This window comes from Aulonocara stuartgranti, assembly GCF_965226115.1.
Source record: "Aulonocara stuartgranti genome assembly, chromosome: 12".
Lineage (NCBI taxonomy): Eukaryota > Metazoa > Chordata > Actinopteri > Cichliformes > Cichlidae > Aulonocara > Aulonocara stuartgranti.
Window position 1 is genome coordinate 3,661,982 of NC_138948.1, and position 25,040 is coordinate 3,687,021.

General features: G+C 42.6%; 1 protein-coding gene across 6 annotated transcripts in view; it reads left to right on the plus strand.

The window, feature by feature from the left end:
• The window catches only part of wdfy3 (WD repeat and FYVE domain containing 3), a 126,172-nt gene that overhangs the window by 39,638 nt on the left and 61,494 nt on the right, over positions 1-25,040 (plus strand). For 5 of the 6 annotated variants that reach the window (XM_082556057.1, XM_082556053.1, XM_082556055.1 and 2 more), the window contains exons 5-16: positions 3,274-3,510; positions 3,929-4,121; positions 4,733-4,919; positions 5,388-5,554; positions 8,049-8,528; positions 8,640-8,750; positions 11,095-11,288; positions 17,371-17,642; positions 17,844-18,041; positions 18,821-18,904; positions 22,938-23,127; positions 23,457-23,671. In XM_082556057.1, the coding sequence (XP_082412183.1) occupies positions 3,274-3,510; positions 3,929-4,121; positions 4,733-4,919; positions 5,388-5,554; positions 8,049-8,528; positions 8,640-8,750; positions 11,095-11,288; positions 17,371-17,642; positions 17,844-18,041; positions 18,821-18,904; positions 22,938-23,127; positions 23,457-23,671 (2,528 nt within the window). The remainder of the gene's footprint in view (positions 1-3,273; positions 3,511-3,928; positions 4,122-4,732; positions 4,920-5,387; positions 5,555-8,048; positions 8,529-8,639; positions 8,751-11,094; positions 11,289-17,370; positions 17,643-17,843; positions 18,042-18,820; positions 18,905-22,937; positions 23,128-23,456; positions 23,672-25,040) is intronic. The other variant, XM_082556058.1, reaches the window with a different exon arrangement.

Genomic DNA, 25,040 nt, shown 5'->3' on the forward strand with positions numbered 1-25,040 from the left:
ATTTCCATTTACTGTCGCTGATTTACTCCATAGGTGATGCATGATTTATTAGTCTCTGTACAGCTTTTATTTAAATAGAACCAGTTCACAACAACATAAGCATAAAATCTGTTCGTAAAGCAAAGAGTTTCTGATTTTGCTCATTAGCCGTGTACTTTGATAAGGTTTTTTTGGGAAGATTTGCATTGCCCTCTCTCGGGAAGGACCTTAGTAAGCGCTGGCGTTGCTCTGTGCTGTGTGTTTCAGACTGAGATGAGCTGCAGCTCAAGACACCAAAATGCTGGAGAGAACGTCCAGCTGAGTTTTTCTTGTTCCTTCGGCTCAGACACAAGTGGCTTGTCTGTGATCTGATTGGTCACACGTGTAAACACATTGAGGATGTAAATGTAAACATTCATTTAAATGATAATTTTAGGTTTATTGGTCAGTACCACTGGACATGCACACTGCACAGTCAGCGGTCTCCTTTAAATGAATAAGGGCTGCTTCTTGTGACTGTTTGATATCAGCGAACACAGACTGGCAGTAAAAAATAACCCGTGTCGTTCGTGTGTGTGTGAGAGTGAGAGTAGGTTTAATGGATTTCTCCAGGCAACTGGCCTCCCATAAACCTGACGTCACCTCCCTCCCTTTAATGCTCTCCCCTCTCGCTCCCTTTCTCCCCCACCTCCTGCTCTTTCTTCCTCACAGCATAAAACGGCAATATTTTTGTCAGTAACTCAGTCTGGACTCCTCTCTTGTTTTGTGTTTTTAAAGGGTGCCCTTCATGCACTCCCACTGCGCTTGTTTCTCTCTCTCTCTTTTTAAAACAGACAGGAGATCAATTTATTGGTATTTTTCTTCTCCTTGTGTCTGTCTTCTTCTCCCTTCCTGTCTCTGTTTTTCTCACACACTGTTAAATGCCTTCGTCTCTCTGGTTTTGTCTCTCATTTGTTCACGGTAACCTTGACCTGACTGCAGTGGGACCAGTATTCTGTGACAGCCTGTAAACACACACACACACACACACACACACACACACACACACACACACACACACACCTCGGTGTGGCTTGTTGTACCACAGGTGCTGGTCCAGTCTTCCATCGTTGTGACTCACCATCATCTATACACACCTCTGCCTACTTCAGCTGTCTATATCTTACTCCTTTTTTTTTCTTTTTTCCATCTGAGGGGCTGAAACTGTGTGTGCGCCTGCTGTGCTTTGTTATTCATCGCTGTGCATCCACCTCCTCTCCGTCGTGTAGACGGCGTTGGAGTAAATGGGATGGTCATTTCATCCAGCTGCAGCGTGTGTGTGTGTGTGCGTGTGCATGGGCATATGTGGTCTTTTGTGAGAGCTCGTGTGTAAGAGCAATGTAATTTGTGTGTGTGTGTGTGTGTGTGTGTGTGTGTGTGTGTGTGGGAGGCAGCGTTTGATTATCTGAATCATTCGCCTCAGTGAACACAAACCCCATCTCTTTCTCCAGCCCTTTATCTTTGTCAACATGACACACACACACACACACACACACACACACACACACACACACACACACACACACACACACACACACACACACACACACACAGTATAACTGTGGAAAACACTCAGTGAACACACACCTCAGGCCCTTATAGCTGAATCTGAAACACTGAATCACAGCACAACAAAACACCCATTTACCAAAGTCACCCTTAAAGCAGCATTTTTATCTTTATTTGTCCTGCTGCTGTTGTGTAGCTCTTTATTTTAGGTTGATATAAAGTGATTCTATATGAATGTGGAAAAAATAAATCATGTTCCTTTTAGACTGAAAAGGGAATATGCAACATACAGTTGGATCCATGCGATATTAGACATTTACTTCATTTTTGTTGTTTTGCCTCTGCAGACACAGTCGAGGTGTGTTTGACGTTCACGCTTTCAGCTTCATTTAAAGTGGAAGCTGATTGCTCACATTTAAGGAACAGGAGATCAGAGTATTTCAAAAATGATTTTAGAAAAATAGTATTTGTTTTTTTTTTATTTTTAAGTGATTTAAGCAGAAACATAATCGGGTGAAACAAAAGGGGGGGGGGGGGGAATACGCAATTACAAATACAAACAACGAATAAATAAATACCTCAGGGTTCTTGTATGTAATGGTTGAATAAGTGAATGAAAACTCTTTAAGCTATTCAATATAGCAGCATGTAAGTGAACACAAGCCAGTTTCCATCATTCTGTTCTGATAGGCTGCTGTCATCGATGACACACTTCCTAATTTGAAGTGTGAATCTTAAGAAATAAAGTGCCAATATTGTGCAGCAGTAGTGACACAGCAGAAGTCTAGTGTAAGCACAAGTAGGCTGGGTTGTGTTTTCCCTGGAAGTTTTAAGTGGAAGTATAAAATAGCTGCTTCACACTTTAGGTTAGCAAAATCTAAAGCAACTTAACCTCGTAACTCTACTTAAAGCCCTGCTTTTCCACCCACAGCAGTTATTTCCAATGAATGTTTGCTGTCCCTGTCATAGAGAGTGCAGCGAGCGGACGCTCGGTTTACATTTGGGTCGCACATCACCGCCTGCTAGTATCTCCTCCTTCGTAGCCTGGTTTTACTTAGTCTCAAAGCGCTTTACACTACATTCATCCACCCATTCACACACAAGCTACATTGTAGCCACAGCTGCCCTGGGGCGCACTGACAGAGGCGAGGCTGCCGGGCCCTCTGACCACCACCAGTAGGCAAACATGGGGTTAGTATTTGGCAGCCTGGGATTGAACCACCGACCTTCTGATTAGTGGCTGACCTGCACCTGAGCTACAACCACCCTTACATTAGAAGATTTATATTTTCTGAATTTGCAAAATAAGAATTAAGCATCCAGAATGTGGCTGAGTAGAAGAAAATAGCAGAACTAGAAATGCATAGAAAAAGTAAAGAACAGGTCGTTGAATAGAACCACCACTGCTGTTCATGCTCTTATCCAGCAGTGTTGTATATTGTAAGATTAGCATTTCTCTAGCTAATGCTATCCCTCACTGCGCCTCTGCACAAGTTCTTTGTGATTGGGAAGCAAACACGTTAGACTCCACTAAAAAAAGTTAGTGGCCCTTCGGTTTGTGTTATTTTGTGACTTTGGTGTCTTAGTGGGTTACTTCAAATACAAACTAATGTGTTGAATCAGCTCAACTTTAATAAAGTGACAAATAAAGGCTGGAACATTATGAGTATAGCCTGAGTATAGCCCTGTATTCCTGAACCATGTTGGGAAATAAAATGTTATCCCCTTTTCTCTGCCCCTCAACAGAAAACTGTGGACTGCATGACGACCATGTCTGTGCCCTCCACGCTCGTCAAATGCCTCTACTTGTTCTTTGACCTGCCCCACATGGCCGAGGCACCCGTAGGCCCCACGTCACAACCGCCACAACCACTACCACCACCACCACCACCCAGCCAAGAGAAGACGCCAGGGCAAGGGCACACCCAACCCGAGCTGCCCCTGGCTGACCGTAGGGCGCTCCTCCAGAAAGTCTTTGTCCAGGTAAAAAGACAACAGTGTCAGCTGTTACACTCCAGACTAAGAGCCTCTATCAGCTTGCTTTATGTTTAAAACCTTCACACAAAGAATAACTGAAACATTTAAACATCGTCAAAAATGTTTGTGTTTGAATTGTGGAGCGAAAAAAGTCTGCGTGGAGAGTCTGTAGCAGATCTGAGGATTATAACACGGTTATTGGCTTATTTTGATATTTTAAATCTATTTGTTCACTGATAAAAAGACTCGAGCTTCTGCTTCCCATAAAGACTTTAATCTTTTCATCAAACAGCCTGCGTCACAAACACAGTCGTATCTCCGTGACAAAAGACTCGGGCTTGTGTTGTTTTTTCAGCAGCTTATTTTGTTGTTTTTACCCAGAACTTAAAAAAAAACAATAATCATTTCGTTTCCACTTGTGCAGATCCTGGTGAAGCTCTGCACATTTGTGTCTCCAGCGGAGGAGCTGGCCCAGAAGGATGACCTGCAGTTACTGTTTAGTGCCATCACCTCCTGGTGTCCTCCTCACAACCTGCCCTGGAGGAGGAGTGCTGGCGAGGTGCTCACCACCATCTCCCGACACGGCCTCAGCGTCAACGTGGTCAAATACATCCACGGTATGTACAAACGCACCGTCCGCAAAGGACATCTGTTTCTGGAAGTAACAGTCTTCCAAACCACATCTGGAGGTGCATTTTTGCTCTGAAATATTAGAAAATGTGAACCAGTCCACACACAAATTCTGCAGCTTAATAACAAAAAACACATTGTGAGAATACTGCTGAACAAAACAGGGAAGCTTGTTTTCTACCACTTTTAAAACAGATAATTTACAGTTCACAGCCTGTAAAGCTCCAGAGGGTTGCCTAATTACAATTTGTTGTGAGATTTGTGCAATGATTTATGTGACACTAAGTAAAACCATTATTTTTAATGTGATTTATTATTTAAGCTTGGTTGTTCCTGTTATTATTGTGTATTGTTTATGTAAAGTTAAAGAAGAAAAACCCTGAAGCTTTTGTCTTTCAGCATTAAAAAAGCTGTTACAGCAGCACAGATCTGTCTGAAGCTGTTTCTTTGTCCATCTGATGCATTTTTGTTTCACTTCCTATAAATCTAAGATCAAGGGAAAGCTCTTTATGTCCTTAATAATTCCCGTACATTCTGTCACAGAAATTCCTTACAGATTGCATTTCTTTGTCTCTAACACCCCCTCTTCGGTTTACAGAGAAGGAATGCTTGGCTACATGTGTTCAAAACATGCAGCAGTCAGACGATCTCTCCTCTCTGGAGATCGTTGAGATGTTTGCCGGCCTCTCCTGCTTCCTCAAAGACTCCAGCGACGTGTCGCAGACCCTGCTGGACGATTTCCGAATGTGCCAGGGTTACACCTTCCTCTGCGACCTCATGCTCAGGTACAGCTTAGGTCTTCCTTCCTGCAGTTCATCACAGGGTTTTAAAGTCCAACTAGAGCGATTGGTGACCCCTGGTATGAATTACCCAGTGAGTGCAAAAGTGGCAGCTGGAGGTTGCTATTTGAAATCAGTTGCACAGAGGGTGCTGGACAGAAACCGTCCCTGTGACTTCTTTGTTTGCTAGCAAATTGCTACAGTTGTCCATAGTTTGCATGGAAGACACCAACAACTTGTCGTCCTACGCTCATGAATGTGCAGTCTGCTACCAAACACAGCATTCACAAGGCTTTTGCGGCCTGTTTCACCTAGCAACCCCCAGCAACCACTTGGCAACCATTCAGGGATTTACACCTTTTTCTCTGGTGACAGTAGCTACCAAGAATTCAACAGCCTCTGGATGTTTGTGACTGAGACCTTATTTACTTTATGTTGTGTGAAGATTGATGTAACTTCTTCTTGTGCATCCAGACTGGAACAGGCCAAGGAGGACGAATCAAAAGATGCTTTGAAGGACCTGGTCAACCTGGTCACCTGTCTGTGCACGTATGGGGTGACGGAGTTGAAGCCTGCTGGCTTGACAACCGGCGCCCCCTTCCTGTTGCCTGGATTTGTTCTCCCGCAACCTTCTGGGAAAGGTATGTTAGGTGCAACTTTGGCTCATCATTAAATCTGTCATAAGTTTTATAATGAGCAAGACTTCAGAGTAAAACATATAGATGTGCAAATGATGCACTTGGATTAGAGCCTCCATGATTCAAAGTTTTATTCAGTCTTACACTCATCTAGAGGTGATTCATAACGATCTTCCATTGGTGTCCTCTAAGGAAGAAATCAAGGACACATTTAAATAAAGTGTTGAAACAGCGACACTGTTCTAACAAACCAGTGATTTTCAGCTTAAGTCTACACAGTAGCACCAGCCTGATTTTCCCAGAAGCTCTAAAACAAAAAAAGGGATTACTTGTGAAAAAGTCTACATTTCTACCTCCATCCCCATCACTGAAATGACCGATGGGTGCTTCATCCCAGTAAGATTAACCTGTTGACAGACGCCATAATTCCTCTGTCGCCTTTGACGTTGCTGGAGATAAATGACTGAAGCCTCTTTCATGCAAACAGAACAGGCTCATCCTGATTGTGGAAAGATTTAAACGTATTTATTTTTTCATGCACCTGAGGAACGCCGTCGTACTTTTTCTGACCCACATGTACATGCTTGCCAAACAGTAGTTAAGCCGCTTACATATACATCAATACAACAAAGCCCAAAATAAAGAATTCAAGTAATTCAGACTAAAACTCTGAAGCTGTTGGATTCATTTTAAAACCTTGACATTTCTGTTTTGACCAATGCTGCGTGTAAAGACTGACCCGACACGTGTTGTATGCTTGCGAGCTGTTTGTTGAAGCACCACACACATGTGGCTGTGCGTTTCACCACGCAGTTCAACTTTTGCGTCAATCGTCAGCACACACACTCTCCCCCAGGTCTCTGGCTTCACTATATATAAAGGGAGAAGCCTTAAGTAAATCACCGCCACCTGTCCCTCCAGCCTCTTGGCACCGCCCCCTTGAGCTCACTGCCCCACTCCTCCCCTGCAGCTGAGCCAGGCACCACACTTCTGCCACACGAGCTTACAAACACAGATTCTGCTAATTAATGCCAGGGCAGAGAATAATTACATAGTACAGTTTTACTAATTAAAGCCAATCTCCTGGCTTGGTTTGTGCTACACAGCCATAATGTGTGGTACAAACCATAAAACCATAATTTTAGTCAGATAATCCACTAAATGTGCTCCAAAGACCCCAACAACAGACGGGGTTGGGAGGTGCAGCTCAGTTACAGACACTGATGGGCTACACCTCCCTGTGTTGGGAGGCCCTTGATGTAACTACTTTAACTCAAAATTGTATTTAGTCCATCTCCACTTATTAATTTCTTTGTTTTTGAAGCAAATGACTAAAATAACATTTCCCTCCATTTATCTGTCATTCTGACTTTGTGTGGGTTCGTTGTTTTCAGCTTTCAATGCTTTAGAATCAAACACAGTTTCTCTGGAGCTGTGGTGTTTGTAACTCAGCCTTTCACCTCCACCCATTCACACATGGTAACACACTCACTGTCAGCGTGTTGGGTTTCTAACCGCATACACCCTCCCACTAACAACACTGAAGTCAACTGAGTCACAAGCACATGCAGTTACACTTGTGTTTACCCACCTAGTGACAGTTCCAGCTGAGCACAGAGTCATTACCAGGAGCCATCATGGTATGAGGGTGCGCTTACACGCCTAATTAACCCGCCACATCCACTTAACTGCTGTGTGTGTTTGAGGCTATGTGCTGACACACACTTTCAGTGCTCCTTTTCTTTACTGTCGTCCTGTGAGTGTGAAAGTCATAGCCTATGATTTCTGAGCTAGCCTAAAATATTTTTGTTGACTCACTGAATGAAGATTATTCCCTATAAAGACTCCAGTATCAACTCAACGAAGCTAACTGGAAACGTGTATATTTAAAAAAACAAAGAGTGACAACAGGGAAGAAATTTGAAGTATCGTGTATCTGCCCTGTTAACTGTGCAGTGACAGACGGCAGTTTAGAGTAACAGAGGTCGGAGAAAGGAGACGTTTTTGCAGTTGCTGTAAAAAGTTCAGTGGAGTGATTCAGCAGAAACTGAAGGAAGAGTCTCCTGTTGCCTGTACGGAAATCCCCTGCTGAATTTGAAAGTTTGCTCACTTACAAAGAAATGAATACTGTCTCATTTTAATGGAAGACGACAGAATATTAACCACAAAATCCAGAAAAAACACATAAATTATTCATTTAATTGCGACTCATTGAGTGAAATAAGTATTTTATATTAAGGTCATGCAGTGGTCCAGCCAGCTAAGGCAGAGAAAGGCTGGCTTTGTTTAAATCGTTTGTATTAAACCCGTCTGGGACTCTGTTATGTAACAATCTTGGATATTTACACAAAATGCAAAACGGAGCAAATTTTCTATGACTGGGACCGTTGTGTCTAATTGTTGATCCATTCCAGAATTGTGTGTGTGTGTGTGTGTGTATATATATATATATATATATATATATATATTTTTTTTTTCTTTGTGTTTTAAATTTCAGGCCATACAGTGCGTAATATTCAGGCCTTTGCGGTGCTCCAAAACGCCTTTCTACGGGCCAAAACAAGCCGCCTGGCGTGCATGCTCCTGGACGCCATTGGAAACATCTACACAGCCGAACCGGCCAACTATTTCATCCTAGAGTCGCAGCACACGCTGTCTCAGTTTGCAGAGCGTGTGGCCAAGCTCCCCGAGGCTCAGACAAAGTACTTTGAGCTGCTGGAATTTGTAGTGTTCAGCCTCAACTATGTGCCGTGTAAGGAACTCTTCAGCGTTAGCGTGCTCCTCAAATCGAGCACTTCGCACGCCTGCAGCATCACCGCAGTACGGACGCTGCTGAAGCTGGCCAGGCACGACCCGGTGTTCAGCGACGTGCTGCGGGAGGTCGGACTGCTGGAGGTGCTGGTCAACCTGCTGCACAAGTACGCGGCATTGCTCAAAGAACCGCCCTCACAACAGCAACCACACAGTAACGACCAAGGTGAACTGCTTCTTTAGTTTTCTTTTACTTAACTATTTTACTGGATCACAGTTGTAATCCCGTCTAATATCGACCTCTGTCCTCTCGCTCTGTGTTTCCTTCCATGTTTAGCTGACTGCAAAAACAACACTGTGGCTGAGGAGCAGAAGCAGTTGGCCTGGCTGGTGATGGAGACGCTGACTGTGCTCCTGCAGGGCTCCAACACCACCAACACTAACGCAGGTAAACTCATGCACAGAACAGTTTCTTAAAAAGCATAAATGGTAAATGGCCTGCATTTGTATAGCGCTTTACTAGTCCCTATGGACCCTAAAGCGCTTTACATATCCAGTCACGCACACATTCACACACTGGTGATGGCAGCTACATTGTAGCCACAGCCACCCTGGGGCGCACTGACAGAGGCGAGGCTGCCGGACACTGGCGCCACCGGGCCCTCTGACCACCACCAGTAGGTAATGGGTGAAGTGTCTTGCCCAAGGACACAACGACCTGAGACTGTCCAAGCCGGGGCTCGAACCGGCAACCTTCCGATTACAAGGCGAACTCCCAACTCTTGAGCCACGATCGCAGCACTTTAAATGAAATCCACACAGAAATGTTTTTAGTTATGTGGAGGGAATAATTATAGATTAATATGGACTTTGGAGGCACAACTAGATTTAATGTCCCTCAGTAATTAATTTCTTAAGTACCTGATTCTTATCATATAGCCAAGCTTAAAGCGTCAGTGCTATCAATCAATAGAAACAATAATAAAAAAAGTTTTAAAGAAAAATGACACGACTTTGTGTCTCTATAAGGTCCTGCTGGGTCAAATGCTTGTGAGTCTCATCTCTTATGCTGCTTTTCACTAAATCAGATCTTTTCAGTGCAAATAATGTCTCCTGAAAAAACGCCAAATTACTAAAATGCAGACTGTAGCTTTAAAATTAACTAATACACACTCCATTCCCCATCCTTACCGACGTGTCCTTGAGCAAGACATTGATTCTGCATCTCCAGGATGACGTGCCTTGAACTCTGACCTCCCTGTTGAAGTGGAAAGGAAAGAGTTTTCCACTAGGGATGAATAAATGATGTTATTGCATTTATTTTACACGCTCATCGTTCGTCGGTCAGCTGTAGAAATGCAGTGAATCACAAGCATAAGCAGCAGTGAGAACACTGACAGCTCACAGCGCCGTTTGACCTTGATGATGACGACCGGGTGGTTCGGTGAGGACGACGATGATGTGTGTAATATTTGGAGCGCTTCACTCTGACACATTGATTACATTTACATTTTACGCTTGATCCTCCTCAGCTGGCCTGGAGAGACTTGAGCAAGATTAGAAAGAAATGATAGTAATGGGACTGCTCAAGGTTTTTATATTTGCAGATAAACTTAAATAAATATCAAGAAGGTTACAAAAAATATTTTTCAGTAAAGCATTTATCAAATGGGTTTTTAAGAAGAAGTTTGAACATGCCAAAACGTTCCTTATAAATGTTTAAAAGAAGGATCTAAGGTTATTTGTGCATAACTTCATAATTTTCATTTTACAAATCAAATGGGAAATTGAAAGAGACGAGTATTCTGGTGATTCTGGGGCCCAGTTGGTCCCTCGGAGCAACAACCAAATCTTCAAGGCTTGCAGTGAATGAAAGTATTTAAAGGTGCACTCTCTAGTTTTTTTTTAAAGGTAATTTAATAGAAGAAAAAGGAAACTGTACATAGAATAGTGTGATTGCATCTTCCAATGATGCATTCTCATAAACTCAGAATTAATTCATTACAAATACATTGGAGCTGGTTTGTGGATTGTGGAAGCCACCATGTTACCCACACCGTATTTGAATCCTGTGGCCAGAAGGAAATCTCCTGTTTCACTAATTGTGTTTTACATGTGGTTAAAGTTTGGCCATACACGCAGTACATCAAAGGCAGAAAAGAGGTGTCCGAATGCCATGTAAGAGACATTTAAATTTGTGTCTGCACCTTCAGACTAAAGATATAAAGCATCATACCCATGTTTTATCATCAGGGAAGGAGTCCTCTTCACCAAATGAACAAAAATGTGATGAAAGCGCCACTAGCGTAGTCTCAAATCTGTCAGCAGATTAGATTTGCCATCCTCACGTCTCCAGACAGCTGATAAGAGCCGGCTAAACAACAAGTTATGAGCTAGCATCATGGCAGCTAAAAATCACACTTACCTCTGATTAACAGTTGAGCTACATTTTCACATCATATAAGACTTTATTAACTAAGCTTCCAAGTCCAGCAGAGGAACATCCACGTCACAGATGGTTGAACTCTGGCTGACAGTAGCTAACAATGGCTAACAGCGACTAACATTAGCTAACAGCGGCAAAAAAACACACAACAGTTCAGCGCGTCCTCAGCGTGTACATTAATTGTGACTTAACTTTAGAGCCGACCGCAGTAAAACTTGGATGTAGTCTTTATTATGTTGCAACCACAGGTTCTTAGTACTCTGAAATCTACCCATCAGCAACAAACTGGTTTATTCATTAATTGACCTGATTTCATTATGTTTTGTGTTTTCTTCTTTTCTTGCAGCTCTGTTCAGAGAGTTCGGTGGCGCGCGTTGCGTTCACAACATCGTGAAGTACCGCCAGTGTCGCGAACACGCTTTGCTCATCATCCAGCAGCTTGTCCTGTCGCCCAGCGGCGACGACGACATGGGAACGTTGCTGGGCCTCATGCACTCTGCACCGCCCAGTGAGCTGCAGCTGAAGACAGACATACTGAGGGTAACGGCTCACGCCACTCATTCGTCTTCTTTTTGTTTTAATCAATATTGTCGAAGCGCTTTCTGCTGGGATTCACCACTTATATTTTTTTAATTTGTGCAGTTTGTGTCTTTTTACATTTACTTCTGCTGAATTTGTTTTAGTAGACATTTAAAAAAAACCTGTCTGTGAATTTGAGTGAGATGGCTCAGGAAAGGAAAGTCTGTAATTTAAAAAATCAATATTCATTTGAAGCCCTGCATACAGTAATTGCTTCAAACAAGGTGCACTGAGAGCTAGGTGCACATAAAAGCATACACTACACTCACATTCACTCACACACAGACAGGATGTGAGCGAGGCTCATCTGCTGAAGCGTAATTGCATTTTCAGATTCCACTCCTTCAAACGAGGTTATTCACATGCCGAGGCTTTACTTGGATTAACCCGTCAGCATTTTACTCCAATTCCGTTAATCAGGGATTTTAATTATCGCCCTAAAAAGGATTCCAAAGAACTCATATCAAATCTGGTTTGACTTTAATAATTTTCCTCCCTCTTCTTCAGAGTTTAAGTATCACTTACACTAACGCACTGCAGACCCTCTAAGAGATACCACCCTTGTGAAGGTGTCCACGTATATATCTCGAGAGAGAACAGCCTGTCCCTAAAGCCTCCCCATGGCTGGTAAACTTAACACCCCAAAAGCCAAGTTTTATGTGCGTATAGATGTACCCTGGTGGCAATTTCCCAGGAAGAGGATGTCTTTAACATCCTGTGATTGGTTTTAAAAGCATTGTGCTGAGTCTGTAAGTCTTCTAAAGTAGCAGGAAACAGCTGGATCAGTGGTGCAACGTGTAACAGTTTTTACTTCTCCTTTATTCACTGTCCCTCCAGTGGGACATGTTTATAGGTCCCAGCTATACTCATTACTTTTCTAGCTGTAATTTTGAGAAATGGGCGATGGGAAATGTGAAAATCCAGTGCAGTGATTTCTCAGTACTGGGATGCAATTCTCTGTGAGATTTCACTGGTGGCGTGTTCCTTAGCAACAAAACATGGGATGTTCTTAGTTTTTCTTATTGCATCTAGGTGAAAAGCTAAGAACATCCCATGATTCAGTGTCTTGTAGAAGCCTTTCCCCTTTACAGCTTCAGTTCATTTCACGTTTGCAGACAGAAGTTTTTGCACAGCTCTCTTAACGTCCCACCAGTGTTTCAAAAGAAAAGACTTCATTGAGTTTTTTCTTTTGCTGCAGAGTTTGGGATCTGTCTTCTGTTGCATGGCCCAGTTTTAATGGTGGCCTCACGTTTGACTGTAGGACACTTTGGTACTGGTGACTTCAAGGTGCCAGGTCGTGTGGCTGCAAAGCAAACATAAGTCATCGCCCCTCCACCACCGTGCTGACATACTGCACAGTAGTATGACGTGTTTGTGTTAATATGGTGTCAGGCGTGGCGCTGTGCATTATGCCCCACGTAGTTCCAGAAGTCCTGTGGTTGGTTCAGAAACAAACCTAAGCTGTGCCGCTGTGTTTCCATGTTTGTTTTCGAGAGAAGAGGATCCATCTAAGCAACCCTTCCAAACAAGCTGTACTTTTTCTAATGTTGCTGTCATGATCTTGAACATTTAACATGGTAATGAGCAGGTAAACTGTCAAACAGGAGCCTGCCAAATCTTCTGCGTTTTACCCCTCAGCCATAAAAGGCTGATTGGATATTGTCATCACCTTGCTGGGCGGGTGGGCGGCATAACACTCAAATTTGTGATCGCGATAACTCAAGACCGAGGTGATGTAAAAAAAAAATCCAATTGATATCATGGGTGTATCTAATAAAAATCTCAGACAAATGTCAGTGACCTGGACCTCAAGGTCAGAGGTTAGTAGTGGTGCAACGGATCACGGTTGATCCGAAATCCGAACCGATCCCACTCCACGGTTCGGCACGCACGTGATCTGAAGATTCAAAAAAGAAGAAAAAAAAAAGTATGTGTATGGTGCGCGTGGTCAGTCTGTCAAGCGATAGCTATGGTCAGTGCTAGCGGTCCAAGTGGAGGAGCAGAGGAGTTTGCAGTATTTAAGCAGCCCTTTGCTGCCCAGTCTGACCGGGCTAAAGCTATTACAGAAGCTACTGGGGTGTTTAGCTGCAGACGGGACGCCGTATTCTGTTGTGCAAAACAAGGGGTTTAAACTACGATGAACATGCTTGAGCCACGCTATGATATCCCGTTGCGCGTCCACTTCAGTGACAAGATTGTACCCAGGCATGTATGCGCAGGAAAAGATTTAAGTTATGGCTGAACTGTCCCAGGCATCTTTTGTTGCTTTAACTGCTACAAATGGGTGGAGCTCCAGGGCAACGGAAAGCTACGTGACTGTGACCGCTCATTATATCACAGCGGAGTGCGATGTAATGAGCTGTATGTATTATTGTAGGGTCTACCTTACAATATAAAGCGCCTTGAGGCGACTGTTGTTGTGATTTGGTGCTTTATAAATAAAATTGAATTGAGTGGTAGATACAAAGACTCTACTGCCCCTTTAATAATTGCATGGAATGAGTCTTGAGTTGAATGTTTTTAACAGGCAAAAAATACTTCAAAAAGTAAATGTAAAATTTTTGTCTTTTTGTCTTTTTTTGCTTTTAGAGGTTAGGGGTCGATTTTTAGGAACACCATTGGTATGAGTGTCAAAGTCCGAGTTGACTTTGCTCTTGAGCCTTTTACAGCTGAGGGGTACAAATTAGTTTAAATTGTATCTTTAGGCGTTTTACTATCAGTCTCTCACAAACACGCATGATTGGTTCCCATTTCTTTAGCTGAATCGATGCAAAATGCCAAAGATCAGAGTTTGAAAGGCATAAAATTTTATTTTTGCACCAAAAAAAATACAATTTTATACTTTAATAGCTCTTTAAAAACCACCTTGGTTTTTAAAGGGCTATTAAAGTATGCTTTTCCAATGCAGGGAAATCGTATCTGGACAGAAAAGTACACAATAGAACCGTGTCTGACAAAAAAGTTTTGGTGTTCTTAAACAAGCCTGGAGAATTATTCCTGAAGACTACTTAAAGATATTACAAGAAGGCTCACCTAAGAGAATTCAGGCTGTATTGAAGAATAAAGGTGGTCATAATAAATATTGACACTCAAGCTTGTTAAAACCATACAAACTCTGTTTCTGGCTGTATTTCAGTGTGTGCTGGCACATGTTTCATTAATTGACTGCACTATTTTTCACCTTTTTCCTAACAGGATATAGAGAAATGAGCGACTGAGACTTTTGCACAGTGCTGTGTATATGTGCTACATAAATATAACCTATACATGTGCTACAGTCATTACAGTATGATGCTCTGCTGCCTGATGAGTGAATGGTACAGAGGGTGGTTAGGGTGGTCCGTCATGGATAACGGTTTGTTCAGTGAACTCTATTTGACCACAGCTTCAAAAGTAAATACATATACACATACTCTCACCAGCCACTTCAGTAGTTACACTGCAAAAACAAAACCTCAGTACTGCATTACTCATTACTCAAACTGCACTGTTGGTCACTGTAATGATTCTGAAGTGACAGAACAAGAAAGTGCATCTGATGATCCTGTCCTACTGGAAACAGAGGAACCTTTTCCACCAGCTGAACAGAGGCAAAGATCTAGGCCATGGGTGTCAAACTTGAATGAGCTGTGGGCCACTGCTGGCTCTGTCGTCTCATTGGAGGGTCACTTAGTGTTCAAGTAGTACAAAACAAACAAGAAAACACCCACAAATGTTTCTGAAAATGTAGCGTTTTCTTTTTGTTTTTTTAAATTTCAAATATTGTTTAACAAGACAAATCTGCAAATGTGAACGTAATAATTTTTCTCTCTCTTAACCGAAGCCGTTCATTGAACTGCCAAATAAACAAACTCGTCCTCTCTTTCCGGCCAGAAACGTGGCAGCACTTCTGCTATAATTTTGTTCGTATTTAACAAAATAAAAATGCAGACATAAGTGTGCACATTAGTTTTTGACTCTCAGTGAACTAACGCAGCCAATCCCTCGACATGTTTGTGCTCTCTGCTCATGTTGCCTTCATATTAAATCATTTTTGGCTTTTTAAAGAACTTCTTTGAACATTGCAGTCAACAACAAACACATCCTTCCTAACAAAAAAAGTACCTTCAAGGGTCAAATTGCATTAGATTTCTTCACGTCAGCTGCAAGTAGGGGTGGCGTGGGCCGCAAGTGGCCACCGGGCCGCGAGTTTGAGACCCCTGTCCTAGGCGGTCTGAGACAACTCTTTGTGCCTTCCATAAACCACAGTCTCCAGAAGACAAGACCGTGGAGTTGATCTACCCCTTTGAGTTTCAGGGTTTTTTCAGCATTTGGTCAGCATTTCCTGATCCTGCTCATGGTGCCAAATAAGCCTGTCCCACCGACTGGACAGAAGCAAAGCATCCTGTGCAACTACAGAATATTCACAACTAAATCAAAGCCCTGAAATTGAAGCGGTCGACCAAGGACTCGACCCTCCTCCTGTTTTTCATCCCATTTCTTTCTTTTTTGTCCTCTGTTCACTTCTCCCTCTCTACCACCGTCCCCCATTCCACTCGATGTCCTTCCCTCGCTTCCTGCCGATTAGCCTTCCCATCATGTTCCCTTCCTGACTCTTTTCCTCCCTCCTTGCCTCCTCTTTCTCTTCCTTTCTTCATTCCTATCGCCCTCCTTGGTATCTCGCTCTGATTCCCTGTTTTGCTCCCTCCCCACCACCTATTCCTCCCAGCCTTCCTCCCTCTCTTTCTCCCAATCTGCCTTCCTATCTTCCTTCCCCCCTCATCTTCTTTACTCCCCCCCAGTCTTCCTTCACTCCCTTTCATCTTTCCTCATCCCTGCATTCCACTCTCTGTCTTCTCCTCTTTTTTCCTCCCTACATTTCTCTACCTTCATGCTCTTCTCCCCCACTTAATGCCCCCCTCTGAGACGGTCTGTGATTGATTATTTAATCATTATCTTAAATAATCAATCCCAGGTGTTGTGGGAATACCAAAACATTAAAACATTAAATTTTAAAATAACTAAATATAAAAAAGTTTGTTTAATAAATGAGTTCAGGGTACTGAGAGTGTCAGAGAATGAGAGTTATTTGTGCAAATCAGAAATAAAGTGATGATTCCAGTACAGCAAAATCAGGAAAAATAAATAGTTTTCATAAATAAATCATTTTCATCAACTATGGAATAGTTTTAAGATTGAATTTGGTTAATGCAGTCCGTCTTCTGCTCTCCACACTGACGTCCTGGTGTTTAAAGAGTTATTTTTCCTCACGTTACCATTACAAGTGTATAAAAATAATGTATTGATTGTTTTCAGATATCCACGACTGTCAAGTTAGCCTGAGTAACATTAGTACCAGTACTTCTTTAGTTTGTTATATTCTTGACCGAAATACTGCACATGTACTTATTGCAGTATGCAGAGAAGCATGCATCATTTAGTTGTGCATCGCATGCTTCCATCATTTTTACTTCAGAGGTGATGATATTAAAAAGCTCCCGGTGGTGCTGTTTATTTTTTATTGACACCGCACGTCACCGGTGTCATTCAAAAGCTTCACCTGCTGTCGGTTGCAGACATTTTTCTCCCTGTTTGCCAATTAAAACCTTTGCCTGTCATAGTCGCTCTGTGTTCTCAGGCATTTTTTTTTTTTTTACCTCCCCAGACGCATATCTAGGTTACAGTTTGATGTTTCAGTTTGGTCGCTTGCAAATGCAAACCATAAAAACCGAGTCGGTGCAGCGAGGCGAAGAAACCCAGAGGGGCTCATAAATATGTCCCTGAAAAAGAACAATGAGAGGAAAAATGAGTTGATGAATAGAAATGTGATTGAAGGGGTTGACAAAAAATAAATGAGATGAAAAATCAAGACAGGAGAAAATAACTGAGCAAGTTATAAAGTAAATAAGTGGGAGTTCAGGTCTGTCAGGGAAGGAGAAACATGGCGTGTGACATCGTCAGAAGACATTACGCATCAAGCTACGTTAGCTAAAGCAAAAACAGTAGCGTTTGTAGACGTGTCCGTCTGTAAAAATCCCAATGAAATAATCCTTCCTCTCTTCAGGCTTTGTTATCCGTGCTGCGAGAGAGTCACCGCACTCGGACGGTGTTCCGCAAGGTGGGCGGCTTCGTCTACGTCACCTCGCTTCTGGTGGCCATGGAGCGCTCGCTGTGTCAGCCGCTGCGACACGGCTGGGAGCGCGTGAACCAGAACCAGGTTTTTGAGCTCCTGCACACAGTCTTCTGCACGCTCACCGCCGCCATGCGCTACGAGCCAGCCAACTCGCACTTCTTCCGTACGGAGATCCAGTACGAGAAGCTGGCCGACGCGGTCAGGTAAGGACCGCCTGTTCAGGAAAGAAGACGTTTTGTTTTGTGGACACAACACACTGAGCAGTCGAGTAGACCACAGTTTGTCAGAAAAACATCCAGATAGTTGAAGTTGAGTGAAATTAAGACTTTTGAACGTGTTATGATTGTTTGTATGAGTATGGTTGTCCTCTTGCCTTCTCCTAACAACTGCTCGCCGTCCTCCAGGCTGCTGGGCTGTTTCTCAGACACTAAGAAGCTGGGCCCCACAAGTGTGTTCCCCTCTAACGCTCAGCCTTTCCAGAGGCTCCTGGAGGACGAGGCCGTCCCTGGAGGCTGTGCAGGAGACAGTGTCTGCCCTACGCTCAAGCACTGCAGCAAGCTCTTCATCTATCTGTACAAGATGGCCACAGATTCTTTTGACAGGTCAGCAAAGCAAAGACCCAACAGTACAGCTTTGTTAGGAACATTTATTCAAGATTAATAATAAATATAGCTCTAAATGCACAATCTGTATGTTATAATTTCACCATCCTCTCTTCACACAATAACCAGCAGATATAATATCCAGCTGTCAGCAGTGTGCATATTGCACCACTGTGAAACCCCTGAAAGTGTGGCTGCCCGCTCACACACGTGCAGTATAACATAGAAGCTGCACAGCCTGGTGGTGCTGTCATGTTTTCCAGAATTCGTGACATTTCAGCTGTCAAATATTCCAAACTTCAGTGCGCCTACGATTCCTCTGCAAACAAAAGAAAAACTCTCAAGACAGTCACTTTGTTGTTTGCTCTTTGTGACAGATTGTAGTTGCTTAGTTTGAGCTCGAATTGAGTTGAAGATATGTTAATTTTCTGGATAATTACAGTCCATCTGCATGTGTGCACCACAAAGGTCTAAAACAAACTTTAAACTTTGTGATTTCTTATCCATATTTAGTAATGCAGTTATTAAAGTAATCTCCTCACGCTACATGCCAGGATCATGTGTAGGTGGCGTTGTGCATGTGCCCCAGCCGGAGCTCTGATCCTGTTTTCTCTGTCACTTTTCCACTAACAACCTCTTCCCCTTCTTTTCTCTCTTTCTGTTTCTCTTCCTTTAACCTCTGGCGCTGTCTGGCTGTTCATCCTCGGTCTGGCCCATCTGCACGGCCGTGTGTGTGTGCATGCCTGTGTCTGAATGTGTGCGCGCGTGACGCGATGCAGTCGTGCGGAGCAGGTGCCTCCCTGCCTGACTCACGAGACCTCACTGCCCTCCCCGTGGGGCACGCCAGCACTCGCCAGGAAGAGGTAGCTACAGCGCTCTGTCACTTTCCTCACCCTCATCCCTCCTTCTCTGTCATGCTTACCTTCAGTAGATACTAAAAGAGACCTGCTGTGTGCCAGAATAACCACTGATCCGTTAACTGTCACATAGAGCTACTTTTAGCTGTTTTACAGGAATTAAACTTGTTTCCTCATTTTTAAAACAGACACATATGAACATTAAAGAGGACCTAATGCTTTTTCTGCTCATAGTAATCATGCCCAAAGTGCTGGTAATCCATGTGAGACACTCAGGCTTCAGGGTGCTCTGAACACACAGTGTCAGACAGTTTTTTTTACTCTTTGATTTTTATGATGCCGTAGAGCACAGACGCACTCACTCACCGACTGTTCCCCTTTGTGAGGGGCAGCCAATTAGAAGAAGGGCGACTTAAAGGGAGAGCAAGGAGCTAAAGCAGCTTAATTTAGATGAAGTGAGTGCATAGACCAACGGCCAGTATACGATTTATTAAACCACCACAAAGTGTGCGGTTTGTGCCATAGATGCACTAAACACTGCTGTAATTAGTAATTACTCCCTATAATTCTCTAATAGTTTATGTGGAACGTCAATGCTAAAATATAATAATTATTGTTGTTGTTCATTAATTTTTTACATTTTTTACAAAAAAAATCACAAGAAAGCGAAACTATTTTTTGTTATTAAGATGCCAAATTATAGTTATTTACACTTAATTTCTCTTTTTTCAGAGGACAGTGTGAAACATGTTTTTGACAGATTCCTAAAATACTTGTTTTCTTCTGTTTATGACAGCTGGTCTAATAAATTTGTTGAGCTCAGTAAATAAGGATAATTTTAACCGTGACTCATTAGAGGTTTACTCTGGTAGACGAGAAGAAGAACAGCATATTATATGGCCTTTAAAATGAAGCACTATTCATGAGTAGTTTTAAAGACACAACTATATTACCTGTGGTGTCCAGAGGCTTAGAGATCATCCACAGCATCATACTCAAACTGTTTTATCAGATTCAAACTTTATGATTTTCGCTGCCAAAAGAGTGCAGCAGATATTTCAGCATCTACAGAAAATGACAAGTCAGTGAGTCACAGTCATCTGTTTAGCAGTAAGTGATGTCGTGCAAGAAAAATGTATTTTTTGGTAAATGCAGTTTTCTCTGTGTGTTTTGACTCTTCGTTCACACGTAAATGCTGATTTGAAAGCCTGAAAATGAAGCACGGACAAAAGAAGATCCTGATTAGATGTTACTGGCTTCATTTCTTTGAAACAGGGTGTTGGCCTTGACCTTTTTAAAAAACTAATTAATACTGGAGGTGATTTAAAGTAGTAGAATGACTAAAACAGTAGTTCAAGCTCTTAGCTGCATACACGAACTGCTTTAAATGAATTCATGTTTTGTTGCGACCCCCGCTGAGACGTTTCTCCACACTGTCAGACAGATTCAGTCTAAATTACTGTGCGTTTTTCTTCTCATCACATTCCTCCTGTGCTCCTCTGTCCTCTCTTCTATCTGCTGAAATTGCCCCTCTCTCTCTAAAAACCCAATCTCTGCTCCTATTTGAATTTCATTTACAAAGGGAAAACTGGTCGGGACATTTTAAATGTGCTCTGCTGTCTGCTGTCAAGGTGAGGCCGAGGGTCTCTCCCCTGCAGACTTCTCCCCCTCCGCCTGTCTGGATCGGCTCCAACACTGCATATTCATGAGGAGGACTAATTTGACAATTAGAGATGATGGGGCACTCGTCCTTGCTAATGCACTTCATTATAAGATCTTCTTTGTGGATTTAATAGCGTCGCAGTTGCTTCCTGTGTTTTTACTTCAGTTTCAACAAGTCTGTTTATGATCGGAAGCCTTAGTTTACTCAGGTTTATTTGGCAGCCTGAATAATATGAAGAAAGTTGCTAAATACTTAATTTTTTTCATTGTTCCATAAAAACAAAAGCTTGTCTGGTGTCATTTTGCTGCTCAGCTCAAACAGCGAGTTTTGCCTTGAAGAACATGGCGGTGATTGTGATGTGCAAATTGCAGCAAGCAGCGCCGTGATCATCATGTTTATGACAGTGACATGAAAAAGCTGTTCTTGTTTTTTTTTAATGTTCTTTAGTCTGAAAAAGGAACTCTTTCAGTTGCACGCTAGGATACCTCATGTTTTTAGACCGTGTCCACGCTGAGCCAGCTAAATCTGAAACAGCAGCGTGAAAATAAAGCAAAATTTTACACTTTAAGCTTTAAGTCTCCATTTACACAAAACACCTGACAGGAAACACGGGGGGTGCCTGGGCCACAGTAATCAGGCATTGTGAGAATAAATCAGATTCATAATGTTTGCACCGATTCAGTTTTTCTGTTCATTTGTTTAAATATAGCACCAATACACCTCACCAGTAACATCGAGGTGCTTTATTCTCCAAGTTTAAGACCTTACCTTATTAGTTAAAAGCTCCAATAATCCCCTATATCATCTGCTGAAGGGAAAGAGAAAAGAGAAAGGAAAAAAGAGTGAGAAAAGGACGAGGAGTAGACGAGGTTAATGCTACATAAAGGCCTCGTCTCCAGCCGGTGGATGGCCGCCCCCCCCGAGCCTGCTTCTGCCGGAGGCTTCTTCCTTCCTTCCTTCTTCCTTCTTCCTTTTCCATCCCGCTGTCGTCAAGTGTCGCTCAAAGGGGGTCGTTTCTGTATTAGTCTACGGTCTTTAACTTACAATATGAGGGGTCTTAAGCGAACTGTTGTTGCGATCATATAAATGAAATGGAAGAAAATTAAAATTGATTTAAAATGAAAAGTGGGTGATTCCTTAGCCTAATCTTAAAGTAGAGAGGGTGCCCGTCTGGGTGGTTACGGAGGACGGGGTGATAACTGAAAGCTCTGCCTCACGTCCCACTTTTAGAAACCACAAATAATTGTGCAGAGTGAGAATGAAGTACTCTGTTGGGATAATATTATATTAACAGGTCTTTAAGGTATGACCTGCACTCATAAAGGTTTGTAATCCCTGAAAACCTGACCGGCTTAGTCTTGGTTTCCTCCTCTGTAGCTTGTGTGAGCTCTAACCACCTTCAGCACAGCTGGCGTTTACCAAAGCATGTTGCTTCCATTACACTGCATTTATCACTGAATCAGGCGAACTCTGCTTTTAATGATTTTCTAATGTATAGTTGAGAACTTCACAGATTAAACAAAAAGAAATCAGAACAAATAATGAAATAAATCAGCAACTCAAAGCCGAGTTAGAAACTACTAGGAGGCAAACATAAGGAGATTTTTATGTTTTATCCGGCAGCGGATAATCAATTAAACGAGTGATTCGATTCTGAAGAATCCAAAAACAGTTTAAAGAATCCACCAGCTGCTGTGAACATCAACAGTCTGGTTCATTTTCTTGCCCCCCAGCGTTTTATGCTGACTGTAACCTTTCCAGCTCTGCATTTCTCCTGGGGAGGGATTTGCATCGCAGTAACACACCTATTTTGCCTAATTGCCCGAGTGCAGGCCCCTGCACATCTCCTACTCTCTGCTGCCTGCACAGTGGGGGGTGGAGGGTAGGGGGCTTGTTGCTTTGGATGGAACTGTAGCCATCTGACACCTCGATCTCTGAAGTGTGCAAACAACTCGACTGGTGTTGACTAAAGTTACAGTCGGTGTTAAATACAATGCTTACACTGATCAGTGTTGGGAGGAGAGCAAGGTTTCCCCCTGAGCCCTGGAAGATCCTGCGACTTTGATTATGAATAAGATTTTGTGTTTTTGTGAGCTACTTACATATTTTACAGCAGAGCAGGAGTTGTAAACAGTTGCGACTCGAGTGGTTTAGAGAGTAAACAAACTTCCATTAACGGGGACAATCAGGCTTCTCCGTGGCCAAAAACTCAACATTCTGATCCTTTATGAAAAGAAAAGTTTATATTTACAGGAGCAAAGTTTTCACAGTATTTTTACCTTTTGTTTCTGTGTGAAATGTTATGTGAATATTTTCATGCAGCTTGCTTTGAAAAAGCCAATTTTGACTTCCCTCTCTCTTCCTTTGTGCTCCCAGACACGGTTACTACGGCACGTCGGGGCCCCCTGCACCAGCGAAAGCCCTGACTGACCTGAAGCTCCACTTAACGAACTCCTCCCACCCCATTTCCTCATCGTCCTCAACAGACATGGTGGTCATTCACCCAGGGGCCGTGCTGGCCATGGTGGACCTGCTGCCCTCCGTCTCCTCTGACAGCCAGCCAGAGGTGAGGAAATGAAAGGCAATGTGCTTCCTGTCAAAGTGGGTGAAGGGATTCGATGGCAGGCAGGAAGTGCCTTTTTTCAGTTGGGTTTTTCACGTCAGACGGCAGCCAGACAGTGTGAGTCAGCTACATATGTGTGTTTTAGGGGAAAGTCAGTCGTATTGAATGATTACATGCAGGTAATTAACTTACTAATCAGTGAATTGCCCAAAGCACCCTCTCACAATTTCCTGATTTTGCTTATTTTTGCCTCTTTACAGGGCGATTTAAACTAAGCTTAAGTCTTAGTCTTGGTTTTAACGTCTAGCTCTCCAACTTTCTGCTCCTCCCAGCATGCCCTTGACCTGCAGCTGGCAGTCGCCAACATCCTGCAGCTCCTGGTGAACAGCGAGAGGAACCAGCAGGTGTTGTGTGAAGCCTGCCACCATCAGCGACTGTTGCAGCGCTGCAGCCAGGCCCTCAGCGATGAAGACCACCCTCTGCACCCGCCGCTGCAGAGGATGTTCGAGAGGCTGGCCTCGCAGGCCCTGCAGCCGATAGCACTCAGGTACTGAAGCTGGCCATGTTGATAACATGATGTAGGCACCAACAAACCTAAACTGAGAAGCTTCAACACTGAAATGCTGCCCCAACAATGACTGTTTCAGATGATAATAAAGAGATTAAAATAAAAGCATAAAAGCAAGACAACTCAAACAAATATTTTAACTATTATTCTTTTTTTTTTTTTGAAAATCTAAATGAAGTTTCAGATGAAATCCTTGACTAACATCACAGAAACACACAAGGTCAGATTAGGTGAGTCTGGCTAACATCAGCGGTGCTATCGCCAGCTGACACCTGCACAGTCCGTTTACTCTGACACAGCCTTTCTTTTTCCAGATCAAAGAATGCAGTCCCAGCTGGAGCCAATCAACATCTTCTATATTAATAAAATATGAATTATTAGTCTAACTAATTACTATTTATACTACAACCTTAAACCCAACCTCAGACCCCCTTAACCAACATTACATCAAACCCAAATCTTTATGAGGCTTTCTCTCAGACTCTTAATTCTAAGCACAATAAACCTCTGATGCACACTGTTTCATGAGGTACTTTACTGCTGATGGAACAGAATCAGCAACCAGGTTTAAATAGTGAACAAATGCATCACATGAAAACAGATTTATCTGTGGTGAAGTAAGATATATAAAGTATTAGAGACAAAAAAGAAAAGACAGTGCGTTACTTTGCTTTATGGAGGTCCATCACTGTCCATAACTGTTAGACGGAGGAGGGATCTAAATCTCATTCATAACCAAATATCGGTCCAGGTTATTATTTCCACATGAAAACAAAAGAAAGCCTTAATTAATAATTATTTAATTATTCATTCATTCATTAACATCCCAGCGTGTGCAGTTTAAAGTCTCAGAGAGAAGGTCGGCTGTTCAGGGAAAGTTGACGTTCAGCTGTTTCTTGGTTGTAGCTGGTTTTTTAAATTGGTTTTAGTCATGTTTGTGACACGTGTCTAACATTATTTTTAAGTTCGATTTTTTTTTTTTTACTCCATTTAACCAGTAAATAAGAAACCAAAGGACAGACCCACAAAAACCTGAGAACAATGAAGAGATGTAATACCTCACATTCAGGGTTTTTTAAACATTAAAGTGTTTGTCTGGACTTTTCTGCACAGACCTGAGCTTGGAGCAAATAATATTTTATGAACAAAATCATTTTGTTCTTGGAAAGCAGTTTTGTTTTTTTATCATGCTAATGTGCATTTGCATTGTCAGGTTTCACTGAATGAAGACTGATTTTATATGCAGGCAAAACGGAGTGATTCTCATTTCCCGCTTGACTTGTTACGTGAGATGGGAGATTGGGGTTGAGGGACAAGACTGAAAGTTATTTGACATGCACATGGTTGG